At 31.3% G+C, this 24,181-nt stretch overlaps 2 protein-coding genes across 2 annotated transcripts in view; both read left to right on the forward strand.

The window, feature by feature from the left end:
- Positions 1-1,158: 1,158 nt before the first annotated feature.
- On the forward strand, positions 1,159-14,622 carry LOC100163481 (serine/threonine-protein kinase mTOR). Its single transcript, XM_001948083.5, has 37 exons — positions 1,159-1,307; positions 1,960-2,065; positions 2,134-2,263; positions 3,199-3,434; positions 3,506-3,702; positions 4,147-4,345; positions 4,652-4,920; positions 4,982-5,153; positions 5,259-5,466; positions 5,528-5,701; positions 5,775-5,981; positions 6,064-6,269; positions 6,348-6,554; positions 6,626-6,846; positions 6,914-7,190; positions 7,405-7,602; positions 7,678-7,845; positions 7,938-8,129; positions 8,194-8,370; positions 8,430-8,543; positions 8,884-9,403; positions 9,478-9,652; positions 9,729-9,969; positions 10,050-10,235; positions 10,290-10,415; positions 10,504-10,649; positions 10,743-10,844; positions 10,916-11,156; positions 11,222-11,425; positions 11,507-11,911; positions 11,987-12,439; positions 12,515-12,655; positions 12,737-12,942; positions 13,108-13,255; positions 13,317-13,635; positions 13,707-13,893; positions 14,471-14,622. Exons 2-37 carry the CDS (start codon positions 1,973-1,975, stop codon positions 14,484-14,486), a joined length of 7,461 nt encoding a protein of 2,486 aa, XP_001948118.2. The 5' UTR covers positions 1,159-1,307; positions 1,960-1,972; the 3' UTR covers positions 14,487-14,622.
- Positions 14,623-18,599: 3,977 nt separating this feature from the next.
- The window catches only part of LOC100160733 (3-alpha-(or 20-beta)-hydroxysteroid dehydrogenase-like), a 13,597-nt gene continuing 8,015 nt past the window's right edge, over positions 18,600-24,181 (forward strand). Inside the window, 1 exon segment of the mRNA NM_001162622.1 lies at positions 18,600-18,863. Within this exon segment, the coding sequence (NP_001156094.1) occupies positions 18,732-18,863 (132 nt within the window). The 5' untranslated portion in view covers positions 18,600-18,731.

Below are 24,181 nucleotides of genomic sequence, written 5' to 3' on the forward strand. Positions count from 1 at the left end.
AAAAATGTAAATATATATAAATGTTTGACGGATATACGTATAATAATTATTAAATAATTAAAAACCGTGAATAAAACGTCTAAAGCTAGTAAAACTAGTAAACACAGGCTACACGGCGCAGCGGCACGGCAATTACTATCGTGAACCCAGGTTCAATAGCGTCTATAATACGCAGCTTAATCTCCCCGGCCCCCTCCGACCAACCAGCCATGCCATTACATATTACGATTGAAACTGTCTAGCTTCAGTTTCACTGATACCGGCGTGGCGCGCGGCGACCGTCGCTCGTCGTAGAAATTACTATAAATAGTATTTCTATCGAGAATCGAGATAACTATTGATAGGTTTTCGATTTTGTGACCTTCAATTTATAATAATAAGCAATGAAAACGATATAATATATTTTGAATTCAAATAAAAATATTTCTATACATTATTATTTACAAGTAGCCGTTTTTTTTTTAAGGGGAGACGCAGTCTCAAAGTCTCCCCTGACGAGCCGCCCCTGTAGCCCGAGTAGGTATACCTAATAAATGATAATAAGTAATAACTATAGCCTAACTAGCCAAACGATCACGCACGGCCGCACGGGTATGAATAGGCTTTTTGCAAGTTATATAAGTTCTTTATAATCGTGATTCGTGGCTTTGGATGAATGGATGATAATTTATTAATACTTAATATTATATTAATTAATATCATATTATCCCCCTCCAGCAAGATAAAATCTGATAACCCTAAATACGTCACTGATACCTACCTAAATAAATCAAAATATCAAGGTGTATTGATAATACAAACAATACACCTTGCAAAATATAAAAATATCAAATATTAAAAGAAAGTTGAATGAATGAAAAATTATTTAATTTGGGAGAGTACAATATTATGGTAACACAATAAAATTGGGGAAACCCAATACGGGCAATCGATAAATTTATTGAAAGACCGAAACTTGAAACCAAACATAAATAATTAATAAATAATATTTGTGTTTGTTTACCTTCTAACTCGTTCAAAGTTAGAAACGAGATATAGCGTGGAGCTGATAACATAATTTGCGTTCTGTGGTTATGTACTTCAACAAAACAGCCGGGTTTTATCATTTTAAAATCAAAATAGTAAATGTTTTTTATGTTTTAAAAAAATTTAGGAAACATAATAAATAGGTATTAAATATTTGAATGTTTGTTTTTAATGTTACTATTATTGTAAATATTATGTTCGTTTTAAATTAGTGTATGTATGTATATTATTATTGAATGTATCAAATACATTAAATCATCAATTGAAGAGACTGATTGAAAGTAAGAAAACTTATTTTTAAATATTATATAATATGTAACTATATTGTTCTTACACAGTTTTTTATAAAGTAATATTATTTAATGTATGTTTTTGGTCGTTCAAATATTGTTTTATATCGTTATTGTACCTGCATTAGATGTTAGCCCATAATCTAATCTGTTTTAGAACATTTGCTAAGTGTTATATTTTTATAAATTTTAAATATTTTAGAAAGAACTCTTAATATTAAAATCTGGCTAGATGTTAAAAATGCCATGTTATATCTATAACATTATTATTTCAATTATATATTTCTTTAATAATTTTAAATTTAATTTATAATTATTAATTTGTCTACAAGTAATTATACAATGTATATAATAATATAATATAGCATTATAGCCCATAGGTAACTATTAACATTAATGAATTAATTCACACGCCTTAATTAAATTTTGATAAAGTAATACTGTTAAGATATACTTATTTAGTTCATTGAAAAAAAAAATCAAATTGTATCCTATAGTATTAAATTAATTATAATAGTGTTTTTGTGTTTATCAGATATCCTAGCTTTATATAATATATTAATATTATAAAATAATATACACATTATTTGAGTGCATAGTTTAGTTAATTTCAGTTTTATTGAATTCTATATTTACATTTCAGAACCAAAAAAACAATGTCATCTGTACGCATGCAATATTTTGTAACCAGGTTAAAGTCCAAAAACTTAGAAATCCGTAAACGTGCTGCTCGAGATTTAAATCTCTATGTAATTATAAAAATGGTTTACAAACTATTAAATAAACATTAATTTGTGTTTTATTATTATTCTTTAAGGTTAAAACTGAACTACGTGAAGTATCAGCAGAAGAGCGTGCAGTTTTTAATGACGAATTTAACCAACATATATATGAAATGGTGTCAAGTTCTGACAGCAATGAGAAAATTGGTGGAATACTTGCTATATGTGAGTACTTTACCGATGTAAAAAGTATTAACTATTTATACATTTTGGCAAATGACTAAAATGAAAACATATTAATAAGTCTTCACGTTACAAATTATTTTTATTTTAACTTTTTCTTTCTTTACTATAGTTTTAGGCCTAATAACATGGGTTAAAACGTTTAAAAAAATATTTAAAAATCTATTTTAACAAATAAATATAGAGTATTGATTGTTAACGAATATATATTTTACTATAAAATAATATAATTTGACCAATTAAAAATATATATATTCATTTAATTTAAATCGTCAACATTTATTAACAACAAACAAATTTAATAACTTTATACAACTAGACTATGACCCTGGCTTATTAGAGAAATATCAAATATGGCATCATTTTATTTTTCTGAAGTTTAAGTTTTCTATAGAAAATGGTTTGTGTTAAATTAAACATTAAAAAACATCTTTATGAACTTCTATATTTAATAAGTTATGTAGCTAGAGTATTGTATTTAATGTACAGTATAATTTTAAAGATGTTAATGAATTTTAACTTTACATTACTTTTTTGTGACTAAAAAAAAAAAGACATGTATGAGTTCAATTGATTGAGGTAAACAGAACATTTGATTCATGAATGAATATCTAAGCTAATTGTATTATGTATCTTATAGTATTGACAAATTAATAGATTTGATATAAATCATTGAACTGATAAAACTGTTAACCAATTATTATACAATTATTTTAAGCTTCTTATTACAATCAAATTTCATTCTTAGCATATTATTTGCATTATTATTACTTATTATCACTGTTAAAACTTTTTAGATATTTTTATAAAATATTGAATTCAAATCTCAAAATATTTTATTTACTAAAATGTAAATGCTTTATGTGTAGATAAATATTTTATTGATTGATGACATTATTGAATACATTTTTTTACAGTGTGTTTAATTGGTGCTGATGTTGGCAATAAAAATAACCGTATTAGTAGGTTCGCAAACTATCTACGTAATTTATTGCCATCTGCCGATTCAGCAGTAATGGAGCTTGCTGCCAAAACAGTTGGAAAATTAGCCTTGGATTCTGGCACTTATGCAGATCAGTATGTTGAATTTGAGGTGAAAAGAGCATTTGAATGGTTAGGTGGTGTAAGAAATGAGCCCAAAAGATATGCTGCAGTGAGTAACATAGTTTTTAATTATTATTATTAGTATAAATAATCATACGATTCAATTTATTTGCTTCTAAGGTGCTCATACTCAGAGAAATCGCTACTATGGTACCCACTCTGTTTTTTCAACACGCAGCTCAATTTTTTGATTTGGTGCTAAATGTAGCGCGTGATCCAAAACCAAACATTAGAGATGGGGCTGTAGAAGCATTAAGAGCAGCTCTTGTTGTAACTGCTCAAAGAGAAACCTCTAAACAGACACAGAAATCTGAATGGTACTAATGAAAAATATATAAAACATATATCTCAACAAGCTTGTCTCTGTCAAAAAAATTTATAATACATTTTTTAGTCCAGTACAATTTTAGAAAATGAATACTTCATTATTGAGCTTAAACTACCATAATTTGTAGCATCATATATTTTTTGGTTTACCTACGAATACCTACTTAAAAAAATCTGTTTCTTTATTTCTTACAAATGAAGACAGCAAATGTATGGATTTAATTTATTTAAATATTTTGAAAATATAATTATTTTTTCCCATTAAGTTTTCAATTTTTTATTGAAAGCTAAAGTTTAAACAAATGGTCGGTAGGAGAATATATTAAACATTTGGGTGAGTATGTATGAAGAAAAAATCTGTTGAGATATAATGTTTATATTTTATAATATCCTAACTTATGCTGCTAATTTAATTTTGTGTTTTCTTCTGTTAGGTACAAGCAATGTTACGAAGAAGTTATGAATGGAATAGATGATTCTATTAATAAAGAAAAAGGAATTGTTCGTGATGATAAAATACATGGATCATTATTAGTGTTGAACGAATTGCTGAGAGTCAGCAATGTGAATTGGGAAAGACGAAATGACTCTTTGATGCAAAGATTGCAGTGGGATCAAAGTCAGACTAGTGCGGTTAGATAATGATACATTTGTGGACAATTTCATAATTTTCTTTTAATTTTACTCATTTAATTTTCCCAAAATTATCCCTACCATTCATTTATAAATATTAAATTCTGTCATATAAGATTTTTATCATAATATTTATCATTCAATGTTTATCCTATAATTTCTTATAAACTTATAGATTTTTTTCTATTTTATTTTGAATTTTTTCTTTTACTGGATAAAAAGTATAGATATTTTATTACTGTGATTTTTATAGTTAAAAAAAAAATTACAAATACAAATAAAACAATAAAAATTGTTGGCTTTTAGGAAATACTGAGTTTATTACCTCGGACAAAGTCTGCTTTAAAAGGACTCGTGGGTGGTTCTGGACGAACAGATGATGACTCAGTAAGAATCGCATCATCAGGTATTCGATACGAAAGTAGTGCTTGTAAAAATCTACTGCAAGAAAACTATGATCGAGTGTGTTCATCAGCAATATCTCATAGAATGTGCAGAAATCTTTTAGTGAATTCTGCTCTGATGAAATTGCTTCCTAGATTAGCTGCGTTCAATAAATCAATTTTTGTTCAAAAGTATTACCGAATTATTTTAATACCTTTATCATTATTTTATAAAAAACATTTTATTTTCTAGCTACTTAAATTCTTCAATGCTGTTTCTTCTTGCAACTATTCGTGGTCGTGATCGTGATCAACGGACTTATGCATTTGTTGCTGTTGGTCTAGTAGCAATAGCTATTGAAGATCATATTAAACCGTATTTATCCAAAATTGTAGAATTGATACGTAGTTTCTTACCATCCAAGGTATTGTTTTAAATAATATATCGGTAGTTTTTCTTTTCAAATTTGTGATTACTTATATAATATGATTAATTATTGTATTAATCATATTTTTGAAAATGTTTACAGGATAGCTCAAAAAAAAAACCTATAAATTCTGAACCAGCGGTGTATGTTTGTATTACATTATTGGGAATCGCTACTCAACACAATATTAAGAATGATCTTAAAGAACTTCTTGAACCTATGTTGGCCATGGGCCTCAGTCCTACTCTTACTATAGCTTTTAAAGAATTAGCAGTAGCTGTACCTGCATTAAAAAAAGATATATCTGATGGTAAATAAAGAAATTCATTCAAATCTCATTCTCTGGCTATAAATATTGGTTTTTTTTTCAGGATTACTGAAAATACTGTCTCAAGTGCTTAACAACCGTAATACTTCAATAGCTTTGCCATTATCTGTTACAAGTTCTGCGCTCAGTTTGTCATTGATGCCATCAGCTTTCGAGTCTCAAAATATTTCAAATATTGTTTTGGCTCTCAGAACACTTGGTAGCTTCAACTTTGAAGGTTAATATAATATATTTCAATAAGTTTAATAAACAAACATATGTGACTATTGGACTAAAAACAACATTTCTAGGGCATTCTTTACTGCAATTTTTACGTCGCTGTGCTGAGCATTATCTTGGAAGTGAACAACAGGAAGTCCGAATTGAATCTGTTCGAACATGTAGCCGTTTATTACGTTTGGCAATTGAGTCGCCACAAAGTAAAACATCTCATACTGTTAGATACACAATTTCTACAGTAATCAAGCAACTACTGGTCGTTGGAGTTGCTGATACTGGTTAGATAAATAAATGTTGTTTGTTTAAAAAAATTAAATTTAAGAACATTTTATAATTTGATTTGTTTTTTCATTATGTTAGATCCTGATGTGCGTTATGTAGTGTTTGAGAATCTCGACCGTAGTTTTGATTTTTATCTAGCTCAAGTTCACAATCTTACCGCATTATTTATGGCTATGAATGATGTAAATTTTGAAATAAGAGAAATGGCCCTCTGTACTATAGGACGGCTTAGCCTGGTAAATCCTGCTTATGTAATGCCACCATTACGCAAAACACTGATGCAGGTTTGTGTAATTATTTATAATAAAACAAAGAAATTGATGAAAATTGAATTGAATATTTTTTTAACTTTTTGGTATTAGTGCTTGACTGAACTTGAACATAGTGGAATGGGTCGTAATAAAGAACAAAGTGCCAGAATGATTGACCACATGGCTGTTCACGCTCCTCGTCTTGTGGCTCCATATGTGCAACCAGTTTTAAAAATATTGGTTCCTAAACTTCATGAACCGGATTTAAATCCGAGTATTTTGATAAGTATACTTGCATGCATTGGAGATTTGGCACAGGTAAGTTCAATATGGCTTTATTTAACTCAATTTAAAATAATTACTTTTGTATTTGTTGTTGAATTTAACAGGTAAATGGAGAAGAAATGTGTTGTTGGACTGATGAACTGTTGCCTTTCTTATTGGACATGTTAGGCGATGGTGCATCCCAAGAAAAACGTGGAGTTGCTCTGTGGGTACTTGGTAAATTAGTTGAAGGACTTGGGTACGTCATTCAACCATATGAAAAATACCCTTCATTATTGGACACTTTACTGGGATTTTTAAAAACCGAACAACAACCTATAGTCAGGTGCATTTATATATTTTATAAAATAGTTTACTCATTAACTAAGATGATTTTCTTATTTTTGCTTTAGAAGAGAAACAATACGGGTACTAGGACTCCTTGGAGCTTTAGATCCTTATAAACATAAAATGAACTTGGGACAGATTGATTCTCAAATCGAGTCTACTGCTTTACTCTCGATGACTGATCCTCGTCCTATATCAGAAACCGAATGGACGACTAGTGAAATGTTAGTAAACATGAGTACATCAACATTGGAAGAATATTATCCGGCCGTAGCGGTTGCAACACTTATACGCATAATTCGTGATCCAAATTTATTTCAACATCACACTATGGTTGTACAAGTTAGTAAAAAATGAATGTTTAAAATGTATATTGTATTTTATGTTCTTTTTTTTGTAAATTAATATAAGTAGTCATTACTTCTAACAGTATTATGTATTATATTTTATTTATTTACCTAAGCAGTAACTAGTCAATTCATTTATTACTTGGTTATTCATTATTTAGTTTTAATGTTTATATTCTAATGGTAGTTATTATGGTGTTATATTTTAGGCTATAACATTTATTTTTCAATCTTTGGGTATAAAGTGTGTGGCATACATACCACAAGTTATGCCCAGTTTTTTAAATGTAATTCGTACAGCAGATGCCAACTTCAGAGAATATCTATTCCAGCAGTTGGGTGTACTTATAAATATTGTTGGGCCACACATCCGCAACTATTTGGATGATATATTTTTATTAATTAAAGTTAGTTTTTGCAATATAGATTTAAAAATTCTTAGTTAAACTTGCATGATATAAATCTTAAATTTGTTTTCCTAGGAATTATGGATCCCGAATAGTTCACTACAATGTACTTTAATCCAACTAGTCGAGTACATAGTCGTGGCGCTTGGAGCACAATTTAAAACCTACTTATCTCAATTAATGCCTAATATACTAAGAATACTTTATCATGACTCTAGTAAAAACCGCAATGTTACTAAAAGGGTACGATTTGTAATAATTTATAACTTATTTTTTTTTCTATAAATATATTTATAAATGTATTTAATTAATTCATTTATATTATAAACTTTTAGATGGTTGTAGCTTTATGTAAATTTGGTATTAATTTGGATGAATATTTACACATGATTATGCCACCACTAGTAAACTTATTCGATGCTACTGATCATCCTACTCAAGTCAGCCAGGTGGCAATGGAAACTGTTGCACAATTAGCATACACCTTGGATTTTACCGACTATGCATCACGCATAATACATGGAATTGTATGAATATTTATCGCAGCTTAGCGCGTTATTATTTATAATGAATTTGTTGAATGTATTTTAGGTAAATTCTATAGAAAGTACACCAGAACTTAGAAAAACTGCCATGGAAACATTATGTGCATTGATATGTCAATTGGGTCGCAAATATATGATTTTTATGCCACTTGTTGCTCGTACTTTAAATAAATGTCAATACAATTATCCCCCTTATGACATGCTCATTACTTATATATCATCAGTATGTAATTAAATAAACGTTACTAAATATAATTTTTTAACTAGAATATTTTTTTTTAGAACACTGATGGAAGTCTAGAAGAAAACCTGTTGCTTTCTAGACACAAGCAGTTTAAAAGTAAAAAAGAAGTTGGTGTACATTTAGTTGGAGATGCGGCTACCATAATAAAGAAGGTGATTTGATAGTTTTCTTTTAAGAAGTATTGTAAAGTAATATTATCATCAAATGTAAATAGGCTTTCTTGTCATATGTATAGTAGCCTGGTTAGTAGGTTATTATTTAAGTATTAATTATAATTATACCCAGACAGCATTTTGTAATGATAATATTATAAGAGTATTATAATAACGTTATACTAATAATATTCGTTATTATAATATTATAATAATATTATTTAACAAAAAATTGCTGTCTGGGATAATAAAAAAAAAATAATCACAAGATAATAATATTTCATATTTGTAAAGATTGTATTTTAATTTTAGTGCAATGTTTCTTGTATTTTTTTTCCAGATGCATACGTCATTGCCGAATTTACAAAAAGCCTGGTTGGCGAATCGTTGTGTATCTAAAGATGATTGGCTAGAGTGGTTAAGACGACTAGGCATTGATTTCTTGAAAGAATCACCATCACCAGCACTGCGTTCATGTTGGGCACTTGCCCAAACATATTCTCAGTTGCCCAAAGATCTGTTCAATGCAGCGTTTGTCAGTTGTTGGACAGAATTAACAGAACCACTTCGAAAAGAGCTAATACAGACTTTAGAACAGGCATTGATGGTTTCTGATCTTCCTGAAATGACACAGACTATATTGAACTTGGCAGAATTTATGGATCACTGTGAAAAAGGACCATTGCCAATTGACCCTCATATACTTGGTGAAAGAGCTATGGACTGCAGAGCTTACGCAAAAGCTCTGCACTACAAAGAAGATGAGTACATCCAAGAGATAAATAGTCAAGTATGCCCAAATATTATTGAATCACTTATATCCATTAACAACAAATTACAGCAAAAAGAGGCCGCATCGGGTATATAAAATATAATTATTAAATATGAGTGTTTGTTAATTAAAGTGTTATTAATCATTATTAATGTGAACTAGGTCTGTTGGAAGTAGTTATGAGTAAGCAAGAAGAAGACCAAGAACCTGGTGAACAGTTGAAAATACAAGCAAGGTGGTTCGAAAAACTACATAACTGGGAACAAGCATTGTCATGTTACGAAGGGTTTTTGCAAAAGGAACCAAATGATATAGAATGGTCATTAGGAGAAATGAGGTATGCTAAATTTATAAAATTTAACCATCGTTTCTTAAAAATTCTTTCTCTAATGCATAAATTGTTTTAACGACAGATGTTTGGAATCTTTGGGTCAATGGGGAAAGCTGAATAATGTGGCTGCTTCTCATTGGTTACATTTTCCCGAAAGTGGGCGTGAAAAAATGTCAAGGGTTGCTGCAGCTTCAGCCTGGGGACTAAAACAGTGGCAAAAAATGGCAGTTTATGTGGATTTCATACCGAGAGACACTATGGATGGGGCCTTTTATAGAGCAGTTTTATCTATTCATGGAGAACAGTATGAACATGCTCAGAAAGTATGATACATATTTCATACTTCAACGTTCAACCAAAATAAAAAAAGTTGACATAAAGTAAACATTATATTTGTTTATAGTTTATTGATTTGGCTCGGGAAATTTTGGATACCGAACTTACAGCAGCCGCAGCAGAAAGTTACCAAAGAGCTTATGGTGCCATGGTTTCTGTACAAATGTTATCTGAACTTGAAGAAGTTATTCAATATAAACTTAAACCAGAGAAACGTCCGATTATTTACAAAGTTTGGTGGGACAGGCTTCAGGTAATGATAATTATATAAAAATTTGATTTATATATAATTTTGAAATGGCTTTAGGGATGTCAAAGAGTTGTAGAAGATTGGCAGCGTATAATTCAAGTACATTCATTGGTGTTAAATCCCGAAGAAGATATGCATACATGGCTTAAGTATGCTGCTTTGTGTCGCAAATCATCACGCTTGGTAAATTTCTATTTTATTTTTAAGATTTATGTTTATTGTTTTTTACAGAATGTGTAAATGTTATTTATATTTTAAATTATATGTTTAGGTATTGTCTCATAAGACTCTCACAACATTATTGGGTATAGATCCTTCAAAAAATCCTTCTGAACCATTACCAATGACACATCCTCAAGTCACATTTGCATACATTAAGCATATGTGGACTTCTGGGACTAAAGCGGAAGCCTTCAAGTAAATAAGAAATGTTTAAAAATTTGAAATATTTAGTAAATATGTACAAATGTTTCATAATAATTATGAACATTATTTGTTTTTTATTTTTAGTCATTTGAATAGTTTGATCCAATACGTGCTGCCACAATTAAAACGAAAAGGGAAAGATAGTGAGAAACATAGAAGTGATCCTACTAAAAAATTATTGGCCAGGTACATTTCAAGTGTGATAAAAGCTCCAACTTTTATTTTAATTTATACAGAATATAATTTATGTTTTGCAGATGCTATTTAAAGCTAGGTAATTGGCAAGAAGAGCTTCAGGGTTTGACTGAATTGTCAATACCAAATGTTTTAGAACACTACAAAGAGGCAACAGTTCATGATGTTAGCTGGTATAAAGCATGGCATTCGTGGGCGTATATGAATTTTGAAACGGTTCTTTTCTACAAACATAAACAAAATAAGTCACAGTCAAATGATCATACTGCAGAAAAAGTAATAACTGATAAAGCTAGCTCTGAGGTAATTCAATTAATTTTACGTTTTTATAATTATTCTTAAATTTTTAATGTACTATTAATTTTTAGTTTCCAAAGTCTGATCAATATATTTCGAATTTTACTGTACCTGCAGTTGAAGGATTTTTTAAATCTATCGCACTGTCTCAGGGTAGTTCACTACAAGATACATTGAGGCTCTTAACTCTTTGGTTTGAATATGGTCAAGATCATAATGTGTATGAAGCCATTGTTGATGGCTTGAAATCTAGTCATATCAATACATGGTTACAAGTAATCATTTATAAAATTAATATTCAAATAGAACTATATTAAGAATAATACTTAGTAAGAATATCTGATATTGTTGTTTAGGTGATACCTCAACTGATTGCTCGCATTGACACGCCTCGTACACTAGTCAGTCGTCTGATTCAAGTTCAGCTAATCGATATAGGCAAACACCATCCTCAGGCTTTGGTTTATCCACTGACTGTTGCAAATAAATCTGCCAGTGCAGCACGTAGGAATGCTGCAAGAAAAATCTTAAAAACAATGTGTGAACATAATCCAATTTTAGTGCAGCAAGCAGTCATGGTTAGTGATGAACTACTTAGGGTAGCCATACTTTGGCATGAATTGTGGCATGAGGCCTTGGAAGAAGCCAGTAGGTTGTATTTTGGTGAAAATAATGTAAAAGGCATGTATGAAGTGTTAGAACCATTGCATGCTATGTTGGAAAAAGGACCAGAGACTCTGAAAGAAACATCATTTAACCAAGTATGTACTGAAAAAAGTATTCATTATACATAAATATAATAACTAAAAAGCATACACATTTTTTTTTTCATCTAGACATATGGTAGAGATTTGGTTGAAGCTTTAGAATGGTGTAATCGTTATCTGGTTTCTGGCAATAATCGTGATTTGAATCAAGCATGGGATTTATATTATCATGTTTTCCGTCGAATAACTAGGCAATTGCCCCAACTTACAAATTTAGAACTTCAGTATGTCAGCCCACAATTACATCAAAGTCGTAATATGGAACTTGCAGTTCCAGGTTCATACATACCTGGTCAACCTATTGTCAGGATTGCTTACATTCAAAGCTCATTGAGTGTAATCACTTCTAAACAACGTCCTCGCAAGTTAGTTATTAAAGGTAGTGACGGAAATGAATTTATGTTCTTGTTGAAAGGCCATGAAGATCTTAGACAAGATGAAAGAGTAATGCAACTTTTTGGCTTGGTCAATACACTATTGCTTAATGACCCTGACACGTTCAGAAGGAATTTAACTATTCAGGTGCTTGTTATTTTCTACGTACATTATTCTTTAAATATCAATATATTTGTGATTTTTATTTTAAAATATTTTCAGAGATATGCCGTGATACCTTTATCAACTAACTCAGGTCTCATTGGTTGGGTACCTCATTGTGACACTTTGCATACTCTAATACGTGATTTCAGAGAAAAGAAGAAGACATTATTGAATATAGAACACAGAATCATGTTAAGAGTAAAGTTTATAATATTATCAGTGTTTTAAAATTGTAATTAGTATTTCTTTTATCTTAAACATACTTGTTATATTTTTTAGATGGCACCAAACTACGATCATTTAACATTAATGCAAAAGGTTGAAGTATTTGAACACGCTTTGACTAATAGCAATGGAGATGATCTAGCAAGGTTACTGTGGCTCAAGTCTCCATCATCTGAAGTTTGGTTTGATCGTAGAACAAATTACACAAGATCATTGGCTGTGATGTCTATGGTTGGCTATATACTCGGATTAGGAGACAGGTAAAATTAATTCCAATTAATATAAGTATACTGACGGACCAATTAAATATTTTTTATTTCCATTAAGCAAATTTAAAACAATATAGTGGCCCACCCATTTAATTACATTTTTTAATTCCCGTTTGGATCTGTATTATTTTGGTTAATACAATGTTTTACTTTTAGGCATCCTTCAAATTTGATGTTGGACCGTTTAAGTGGAAAAATATTACATATAGATTTTGGTGATTGTTTTGAAGTGGCCATGACACGTGAAAAGTTTCCAGAAAAAATTCCTTTCAGACTTACTAGAATGCTTATTAACGCTATGGAAGTATGTATAGCTCGTTAAACTGTTTTTGTGCAGTGGTAAATAGTTTTAATCATATTATTAGATCACTGGTATTGAGGGAACTTACCGTAGAACCTGTGAAAGTGTCATGACTGTGCTTCGAAACAACAAAGACAGCTTAATGGCTGTTCTTGAGGCTTTTGTGTATGACCCGTTGCTAAATTGGCGTCTAATGGAGGCTGGTGTCTGTGCTCGGAGAACAGCAGCTGCAACTGCTGGTGCTACAGTTGTCGGGACAAATCCTATAAGTGCAGCCTCTGCGGCTACTACAGTTTCGGAAGAAACGAACATGGCTACTAGTTTTGCAGCTTCTCTTAGTAAAAAAGCTGCTCCTATGAATGTTGGTCCGGGAGGTGATATTGGTATGTTAACTTTAATACATTTATAAAGATAACAATATTATTGTATAATATGTTTGGTGCATGGTGTTTAGGTAACATTGAGACTGAGCCAACTGAAGCATTGAACATGAAAGCTCTAGCTATCGTCACAAGAGTTCGTGAAAAATTGACTGGTAAAGATTTTATTCATGAACAAGAACTAACTGTCCCCAGACAAGTAAATTTACTCATACAACAGGCCACTGCCAACGAAAACCTTTGTCAATGCTACATTGGTTGGTGAGTATATGAATTATAGGTTTTTGTTTTTTACTTGATTTCAATATTTAAGTACTAATCAGATTGAAACTTAACAATTTTGTTAAATATAATTAATACTATTTAATACAATTAAATCCACTTTTATAAATAGGTACATATAACTGTAAACCTAATATAAAATATCAGTGCTATTTAATGTTATTTTGGATTATTAAAAATATATAATAAATATTAATATTTAGCGGATTATTGGAACTATAAAAAATTAGATTCTAAAATCTAAAACAATATTTATTGCAAATGATAATACAAACAAGATAAGATCATTGTAAGACATTAGAAGATAAGCTCACTCTTAATATATTATTCCCTATTTTGTATAATGTTATGTTTAAAATCACCTACAATAAATCAACAAAAGTATGATTCAATAAAAATAAATATAAATTCTTAGTAAATGTTAAACTATCTTGTATCAATCAAATCAACATTTCTTCTTTCTTAAATTTGTAGCTAAAATTCTTAATTTATCATAATATTACGATTACATTATTGATTTTCATTTTTTTATATAGTTCTTTGTCTTAATTTTCAGGTGTCCGTTTTGGTGAAGTTTCATACTACAGCTATTGTTACAAAATTACACAATTCACTATACATTATCGTTATTACATTTTTTACATTAATTTAAGATTCAAAACGTTTTAAGAATGTTTAATGTAGGTATTAAAATGTGTATATACTTTTTGTTTTTATTTAAAATGATTTCGGTTTTTTTTACACTATTGCATTTAAGCCAACTTGGTACATTTGTAATTTTAACTTATATTTAAATTTTAACGTTTTTATGTTATTGTACAAGCCTATGTTATTTTTACTTGATGCCAAGATTCAGTCGCATACTACTCATTTGTACAAAAAAGTATATCAAAAATATTTTATTAAAAAACAATTGATAAAATATCTAAACTAAAAATTATTGATACAAGTTCACTCACTTGATGATGTATAAATATAGTTATTTAAATGTATTTATATTAAAGGAAATCAATATTTATTTGATCTGTATCAGAATTTTTTCGATAAGGTACTTTGTTTTTTATTGTGTTAAAAGAACTTGAAAGCCAGAAAAATGTTAACTATTTACACCACTCGTTGTATAGATATAATCAGCTTTCTTTATTATTGTAAAACCAGGTAATTAAAAAAACCATCATAAATAAAATTTTTATGAAAAGTAACAATATAAATCGATAATATTTGTTTATAATTTTAAGGGGGATGTATTATTTTCGACAAAATAAGTGGTGGGATGGAAAATATAAATTATAAAAAGTAGAGGGATGCCATCCCACTTTACCATCCCCCCCCCCCCCCCGGTCGACCACTGATCAGAGCACTTCAAAAGATGTCTTCCGAAATATCCATCAGATTACTGTCCACGACCAAGGTATTCGACTGCAAAATGTAATGTTCCAACCAATATGCCGTTTCAGGCGCGTCGTGATTCTCCCTGGTCCGTCCATAAGGCGGTGGGGTTCAATGCCGAGCATTGGTATTCAGACGAGTTTGGCTGCAGGCGATGGCGCGATGCACTCACGGAAATCGGTTCGCGCCGTCTGCTGCCTCAACAGAGCTGTTGCTGGTTTTAGAGTCCAGGGACTGTACCTTGACGGTTTTTACGGTTCTGATTACCAGTTTTCAACCAGATATCTTAACATTTGCTTAAGACTAAATAAGGAAAAATTTACAAATCACTGTCATATGTAAGACTCTGTTTCAAATAAGAAACCGAAATTAATTTTAAAAAACCATTTCATAAAAGTAAAGTATCGGTTCTGGTAAAGTTTCGGTTTTCAAATAAATTTAAATAAGGGTTTTGGTGAGGTTCCGGTTCCAAAACCGGTCCTTTTCGCTAAGGTTCCAGTCCTCGTTTCAGACGATTCACTGGCGGTCGACCTGTTGGCTGTTGCAGCAGGAGCATGTTTCATTCGAGCCGCCTGTGAGTGCAGGACCGACCAAAATCGTTATGGCCAATTACGCCAGTCCTCTATTTCGGTTTTATATCTCGTTGGTGGACGGGGCAGTTATGACGCCTGTATTTACCGAAGCAGATGTAGATATCGAGACATCTTCGCCCGTTCCGACGACACCATTGCAAATTTAGACATTTGGTTGGCCTCATCGGACGTGTGGGCAGCTTCTAAGACGCAGTTCTGTGTCAAACATTCCACTTTCCAGTGCGGTTTGGTGTAGCTGAGACCGAGTCCGCGGTACCGATGCGAGCTTACGCAGGTTTAATAATGTTCCGAGTGTCCGACGACCCACCTGACAGCTGCAGACAATCGTCTTGAGAAACTAGTAACCCGTGGCCGCTGTGATCCAACGGACCTGGCGGCGACCGCAGCCAAACTTAAAAGCTCATCGTTGTGGAGTAGGAGTACAGGACTGTCTGCCGTATGTTTTGTTGCGTGGCTTGATAAAATTCGTATTATACTTAATTAGTATTATACTATATTATCTAGTCCCTAGGGATGCGTTTGTCGAACGTTAGAATTGAACAACCCGCCGATTGTGCGTCACGCAGCGCAATAATGACGATTGTTCAAGCGCGACATGTTTTTTTATTGATATAAAAATGTATATATTTACATATACATATGTAGATGTAGGCCATGTAGCGTACGGAAATTTGTTATAATGGGACGACTTTTGCCCCTACCTCTGTGGCCCTGTGTGACCCACCCGTCCGTCCTTTTTCGTGTGCTACGCGTATTGTTGATATGACGAACCATTCGGTTTATGTGCATTTTTATTTTTGATCACATGTTGCGTGTTTTGGTACATATTATATGCACCGCGTTTTATTGCCACTATTGTCGCCGCCAACATTTTGACTGGTGGATTCTCGTGTTCGTTCGCGGAGCTTGGGAATCGTGTATCCTTGTGCACATTAAAATTATTTGTATCTGTAGGTATATGGTTTTTGACGGAGGTGGTCAACTGCGGCGCTCTATCACATATATTCACGAATTTGCAATTTTATTGGCATCAGTGTCTCGTGTTACATGGTTATTTCATTATTTGGTCGTCGATTGTACCCAATGACGTGCCCCGCAGATCCGAGCATTTTTGTGGTGCTTACCATGTGCCCGCTGTGGCTCAAGCTCGCCCCAGTCATTAAAAAAACCCCTCTTCAATTTTAAGATCGAATATTTTCCATCACTTAATGGCTGAATAATTCAATAATACACCAGTTACAAGTTACAAGAGCATGTTTACCCTTTAGAACGTTAATCATAATAAATTATTGGGGGACAGAGTGGCCGAGCGGACTAAGGCGTCAGTTGCAATGCGCACCGTCTATGGTTCGAATCTCGGTCACGGGCGGCACTTCTCTCCGGACAGACACCTGTCTGGAAAGAGAGGCCGCCATCCCTGACCTGGCAGATACCTACGTGTGCCCAAATCAAAATTATATGATATCTTTGTATTTAACAGTCGGATTTGTCTAATTTTATTATTTTATTATTTTATTACCAAGCGAAGCAGGTTTTTTTTTTGATTATGTGCAATCAAAATCTAATTTTTACCAAAATATGGAGATGTCTTGTTGTTACCCCCAGATCTTCATATTATTATTATTATTATCATTATATATATATTATTCCTACATAATATACCACGACGACAATATATTATAATACTAATGTAATTGTATCATTGTTTTTGTAGTTTATTTTTATAGGTACTGCGGCGTACCTACTGCACATGACAGTATAAAGATAAAGTATCTAGATAAAAATTGACTGTGAACTTATAATATAATCTGAAAGGTTATAGGTTATAGTATAAGGTTTATACTATATTTAATGAATGGTTATAGGTTAGGTATTACGCATAATTGAATACATAAGTACCTAACAGGAGTCGGAAAAAAGTCTCGATTTATTATTGATATAAATAATATAAGGTAATATAATTTAAAATTAATAATACTGAAAAATAATTTGTTAATATAACAAATTAATGATATAAGAATGTGGGCGTTGTTACCAAACTTCCGTCTTTTTGGTGCTGAAATACCTTCACCTAATTATTGCACCGCTATTTTAGCTCTATCTAATCCTAACTCTTCACGAATTTTGGAAAGGGTGCGTCGGTGCGTGTGTCCAACAAGATGTGTAAACGGTTGTTCCAACAGTATATTGTAGTCTAATGAATGTTACATATTTGAATATTTCTATAATAGAAATAACAGTTTATGTTTTAAAATGTATTTTAATCATATCTTTTCCTGACTTGTTTTAGTACCATTTACGTATGTGGAATCTTGTGGAAAATGTTTATACATTTATAGACAAAAAGGTAAAAAAAAAATTATGGCAATAGTAGGTACGTTTGGGATTTACACCCCACTTATAAATATATACAGCAGATTAGAATCCTCGATATGAATAAAAAAAATAAATATTTAACTCATATTATATGGACGTAAAGATGTATCGATCGTAATTATTATGTAGTTACTAGTTGAATAATTACGTAATTAAAACGGTATATTATATTACTATTATTTTTTTTTTATTATTTTTATTTATTCTTCAAGACTGAAACAGTCCCACTGAACAGTTCGTGTGGGGGCCCGTGGATTATACAATAAACTATACAATCACAAGGTCACTATGAAGTTGGAACTCACTGCTCTAATGATATATACAGCTGCCATTCAGATCGTTTATTTGCTAGAGCAACGTGTGTTACTGTACTACTGTAGTATACACTATTTGTGACGTGATTAAGTGATTTATTGTGAAAACAATATATTTGACAGTTATTTTATTCGGACAAAAGAAATGGATCGTTGGACTGACAGAGTCGTCTTGGTGACTGGAGCTAGTTCAGGGATCGGACGGTCAATCGTGGTCGAACTGTCCAAATACCCTTTGAAAATCGTCGCTGTGGCTCGGAGAATCAATTTGTTACAAGTATTGCTAGAACGACGTTCCTTTATAGTCATATAGAACACAATAATATTATTACTAAACATATGTAAACAATGTTAAACTATTGATTGGTATCTATTAGGATTTAGAGGGTGGTTAAACTATTATATATATTTACACCTCTTCTAGTTTTTCTTTTATCATATTGGTTTTTGCTGACCGTTTAGGTTTATCGCCACAGCAATCAATTGTCTCTATGGCTCTATATCATTCACAAGTGTATCTACTTCAAAAAACCAATAACATGCATTCACAGATAATTTCTTACCTTTATGTTTGATACTCATTTTAACATTAAAATTTGAAGCTAGCTGGAGCACAAAATTGGTTCAGCTGAAGACAAATTTGGTATGTTATGTATTCGTAAGACAGAGGTAACACATGTGTGTGTGTGTAATGGTAGCTTTTTAAGAACTTCTCTGACTAAATTCGTTACCCACATACAATTCTTCTATAATCTATTTATTTTTCGTCCAAATATTCCAAAGTCATCACACTAGTAAGTAATATAAGTATAAATGTATAATATACTTGAAACCATAAACATTTTATTTAAGAATGTAATAAATCATTAAGTCATAATGATAACCGTACAGTTTTAAAAAAAAAAAAAAAGGCGGGTAAGTCGTGGATGTCGCTCTGCTGTACAGTAGGTTACAAGTGGGTTACTGTAATGGATGGAATTAAAATTGAATCCAATGATATTATATCATTGTATACGAAAAACGATTCTGAACGGAGATGATTTGTCAGTCTAGGATATATTATTTTTAAAGAAAAACTTATGGAGAACCTTGTACCAAATTTTAAAAACTTAGTTATAAAAGAAAAAATTTTTACAGATTTTTCAACCACTAAATTACTTGCAAATTTTCGCAATTTTGACATATTTCGTATAAATTTAAACTTTAAGCACTTATAAAAAAAAATTGTGACTAACGATTTTGGATTTTTTTTTATCACTGTGAGAACAACTTATAAGAACCCTTGTATTAATTTTTCAAAGTTTTCTATCCAACCAAAAATTTTTTATCGTTATTTTAAAAAAAAATACTTAGAAAAATTGAAAATTTCATTTGTCTATAAATAGCTCAAAAAAAGTGGAAACACTTTGAAAATTTAACCCTGTATAGACAACGCTAATATAAACATCTGTTGCAAATTTCAAGTGCTTCCAATAATTATTTTTTGAGTTACAGTAAAATTAAGTTTTCGTTTTTGTCAAAAATTGGTTTTGCGTAAAAATTCGCGTTTTTCCGTTATTTTTTTAAGGTTTTTCCTGCCGCTTTTGAAAAGTATTGGGAAATTTTCACTTTTGACCCCCCAAAGTACCAACTAGATTCACTTTCCTTTCAGAAAAGGTACAACTTTTGAAAATCGAAGCATTTTTACTGCTCCAAAAGTTGTCGTCAGACACAAAAAAAAAAAAAAAAAAAACACACATCATTGTAAAATCAATACATTCATCACTTCGTTCAAAATCTAAAAGGTGGGTAAGTGGATGTCGCTCTGCTGTACAGTAGGTTACAAGTGGGTCACTGTAATGGATGGTGTTAAATTTGAATTCAATGATACAATATCATTGTATAAGAAAAACGATTCTGAGCGAAAACGGTCTGTCAGCCTATGATACAACTAAGTATATTTGATGATATTAAGGTGAATACAACTTTTGAAAATCGAAGCATTTTTACTGCTCCAAAAGTTGTCGTCAGACACAAAAAAAAAAAAAAAAACAAAAAAAAAAAAAAACACACATCATTGTAAAATCAATACATTCATCACTTCGTTCAGAATCTAAAAGTGAGCAAGTGGGTGTCGCTCTTACAAGTGGACTTATCAAGTCAACATCCATTGATAACCCCTCACCACACAAATTGAACCCCTGAGTAAGTCGTGAAAATAGTACCTACTCGTTAGTCGTTAAAAATTGTACAGTTGAATTATAATATTATATAATACCTATAATGTACTGTCTACTTGTTACTTTACAGTATATATATTGTTTGTCATTTAGCTATCTGCAAAAATAATTTTATCTATCAGAATAATATGTAGGTAGGTATCATGTTTTCTTTACTATCATCGGAATGTTAAAAAAAAATTAGTTTGGGTTGGTTAGTCTACAACTGTGTTAATAATGTGTAGATTCTTATTGAAATTAAATATCAGTTATTATATTTTGTATTGACATATACTCATAAATCATAAACCATAATTCATAAACTTTAATACCGTATTACGTGTAGCCGTGTATAGGTAGTAACTAATTAGTGCTTACTTGATTAAAAATTTAACATACTAGGAAACTGTTATATTATTAACTTTTCAAGACTACTAGAACAACCTAAATCGTAACAGTTTAAGTGTCGAAATTATACGTAGAGCAATTGTTTTTTTTTTTATTTAGACCTCTGACTGTGTTCTATATAAAAGCAAAATGTTTTTTAGTCATTCTTCGATGATTTCAAAAGAATTTTCACCTAAACAGCAAAACAATAATGAAGTTCAACTTGGACAACTCTCGAGGTACCTTATATTGTAATAAATTTATCAATTTTGATTTTGAAGAGCTCAAAGTGAATTCGAAATTAAATAATAATAATAATATATAAATTTAAAAAAAATACCTACCTATTATTTGTTATTAACTCTAATAATGATGCTATCAAGCTTTAAGCAATAGTAACGATATTAGCTAAATAGTATAGTATAGCGGTAACAATAATACAGGATAAAAAATAGATGACAAAAATTAGAACTATATAGGTAGGTAATAGGTATACGTTACATCTATTACTTGCAAAGTATCATAGAGAATACGCATAGATTCAATTAATTTAAAAATATCATTGTGAACTTTAAACCGGCATATTGCCTACAATAAAATGTAGTATATCAAAATACATATTCAATATTACATTATATTATAATATGTAATAGAAGGTATAGCGCAAGCATGGAGTGTCTACAGAACTTGTTTTTTTCATTTAGATGGGGTTAAATTCCAAAATGTATGATTAAATAAAAACCATTATTACACAAATGTTGTGCTTAGGTACTTAAAGTATAACAATAAGTTTTTAAATAACTTTGTTAATTTTTGTTGAAAATAAATAATCATAATTTACTATATGGAACTAAAACTTGATGCAGATCGCAAATAGGTCTCATTTATCATAAGACAATTAAGATTTATTTAGGGCTGAAATCAATGTGTTCCATATTCCAATATATACTTACCATAAACATAGGTGTGTCGCTCACTAAATATTTTAGCGTGACGCACGGTGGATTGGCTTACGACGCAATAAGCACACGGATTTGTCACTAAATATAATATATATAGTTACTATACCTACTTACTTTTAATAATTGATATTTAGTAATTTCTAATTATTCATAAATAACTAGCCTATGTATTTATAAAATAACGAATATATTTACATGATAACTTTATGTCCATCAATAAACGATATTTTATTAAATTGTTATTGTAAAGTAAGTAATAAATATGGGTATTAGCCATTAGGTACATATTGATAATACTAACAGTCAGTAATACTAATTAAATTCAATTTAATGTACCTATCTATAGTATCTGTATAAGAACTAATAGCTTATCATAATAGGATTTTGTAGTGTTCGCAGAAATAGTTCATTTCTAAAGGCGAAATCGACGATTAAAAAAAAATTCAAGCTGATTCGAACGCAAAACTACGTTGTATCGGATGAGAAGGAAAATGCAAAATCTAAATTTAATCTCGACAAATCTGACGACCAACACATTAACTGTCAAATGTAAGTAAAGGAATAATTTATATTTTTTCGTTATATTGCAGGCTTATACTACTTCAATTTTAGACTTTTTTTTTTTAAATTATTTATTGGTTGAGGAGGTCCCTGGGCCAATTTCGCTTTAGACGACGTGGAGGGTTATCGGGGAGAGTGACGGATGAGAGATTGGAAATGAGTGGATTAGGGTGGTTAACTGTGTTATTGTGAAATAATTTATAGTAGAGGGAGGCTAGGGTGCTTATGTAAGGGATTTTAAGGTCAGAGTGGAGTGTGAGGTTGCTGACATACCAGGGTGCATTTGTGAAGAGACGAAGACAAATTGATTGGAAGGATTGGAATTTTTGAATGTTGGAATTTTTGGAGGTGCCCCATAGCTGTATTCCGTAAGTCATTGAAGGGCGGAGAATTTGTTTATAGATTAGGAGTTTTGTGTTGAGAGGGAGATTTGATTTGAGAAGGTGTTTCATTTTGTGGAGTTTAAAGTTAAGTGATTTCCTTTTTGTTTTTATGTGAACTGCCCGAGTGAGTTTGCTGTCGAGATGGACTCCGAGGTAACGGGTGGCTTGTGCTTTGGGAATTGTGACGTTATTGAGGGTCATGGGGGGACTATGGTCAGGACGTAGAGTAAAGGTTATGTGGGTAGATTTATTTGGATTTATTTTGATTCTCCACAAGTTGAACCAGTTTTGTAGTTCATTGAGGTGGGATTGTAGATTTTCGGATGCTATGGTTAGGTCAACATTAGTTGATATTATGCCTGTGTCATCTGCGAAGGTAGCAAGAGTGGTGTTCTCAAAGTGAGGAATGTCAGAGGTAAATATATTGTAAAGAGTAGGTGCTAGGATACTTCCTTGGGGGACGCCTACTTTTATGTAGTGGATTTTTGAGAGTTCGTCCTCGCAGCGAACGACGAAGGATCGGTTATGCAGGAAAGATTTTATGGTTAAAAACAGGGGCGCAGGTAGAAATCGTATTTTATATAGTAGGCCTTTGTGCCAAACGCGGTCGAACGCCTGAGCTACGTCGAGAAAGACGCCAGTGGAGTACTGTTTGTTTTCGAGAGTTTGTGCAATTATGTCGATTATTCTGTGGACTTGATGGAGTGACGAATGTTTATTTTTGAAACCGAATTGAGTGTGGTGGATTATATTATGGCTTGCTAATATAGGATTTAATCGGTTTAGTATAATCTTTTCTAGAATTTTTGAGAGTGAAGGTAAGAGGCTGAAAGGACGATATGAAGAAGGCAGGTCAAGAGGTTTATCTGGTTTTGGAATTAGAATAATTATGGAGTGTTTCCATGAATGAAGAATGTGGGAGAGATGAAGAATTGAGTTGAAGATAAAGGTTAAGAGAAGAATGGCTTTCTTGGGCAAATGTTTAATAATTCGATTTGTTATGAGGTCTTGACCTAGAGATTTTTTGTTTGATAATTTACTGATAATAAATTGAATTTCGCTGGGGGATGTATGTTTTGTGGGTAGCGACATAGGAAGGCAATT

The sequence above is a fragment of the Acyrthosiphon pisum genome, chromosome A1, assembly GCF_005508785.2.
Source record: "Acyrthosiphon pisum isolate AL4f chromosome A1, pea_aphid_22Mar2018_4r6ur, whole genome shotgun sequence".
Classification (NCBI taxonomy): domain Eukaryota; kingdom Metazoa; phylum Arthropoda; class Insecta; order Hemiptera; family Aphididae; genus Acyrthosiphon; species Acyrthosiphon pisum.

What these genes read in the sequence shown, in the direction of transcription:
- LOC100163481 (XM_001948083.5), top strand. Translation starts at nt 1,973, where the DNA reads ATGTCATCTGTACGCATGCAATATTTTGTAACCAGGTTAAAGTCCAAA. An exon ending in CTCGAGATTTAAATCTCTAT is followed by an intron (nt 2,066 to 2,133) that starts GTAATTATAAAA and finishes TTATTCTTTAAG; the next exon opens with GTTAAAACTGAACTACGTGA. An exon ending in ATATCAATACATGGTTACAA is followed by an intron (nt 11,426 to 11,506) that starts GTAATCATTTAT and finishes ATTGTTGTTTAG; the next exon opens with GTGATACCTCAACTGATTGC.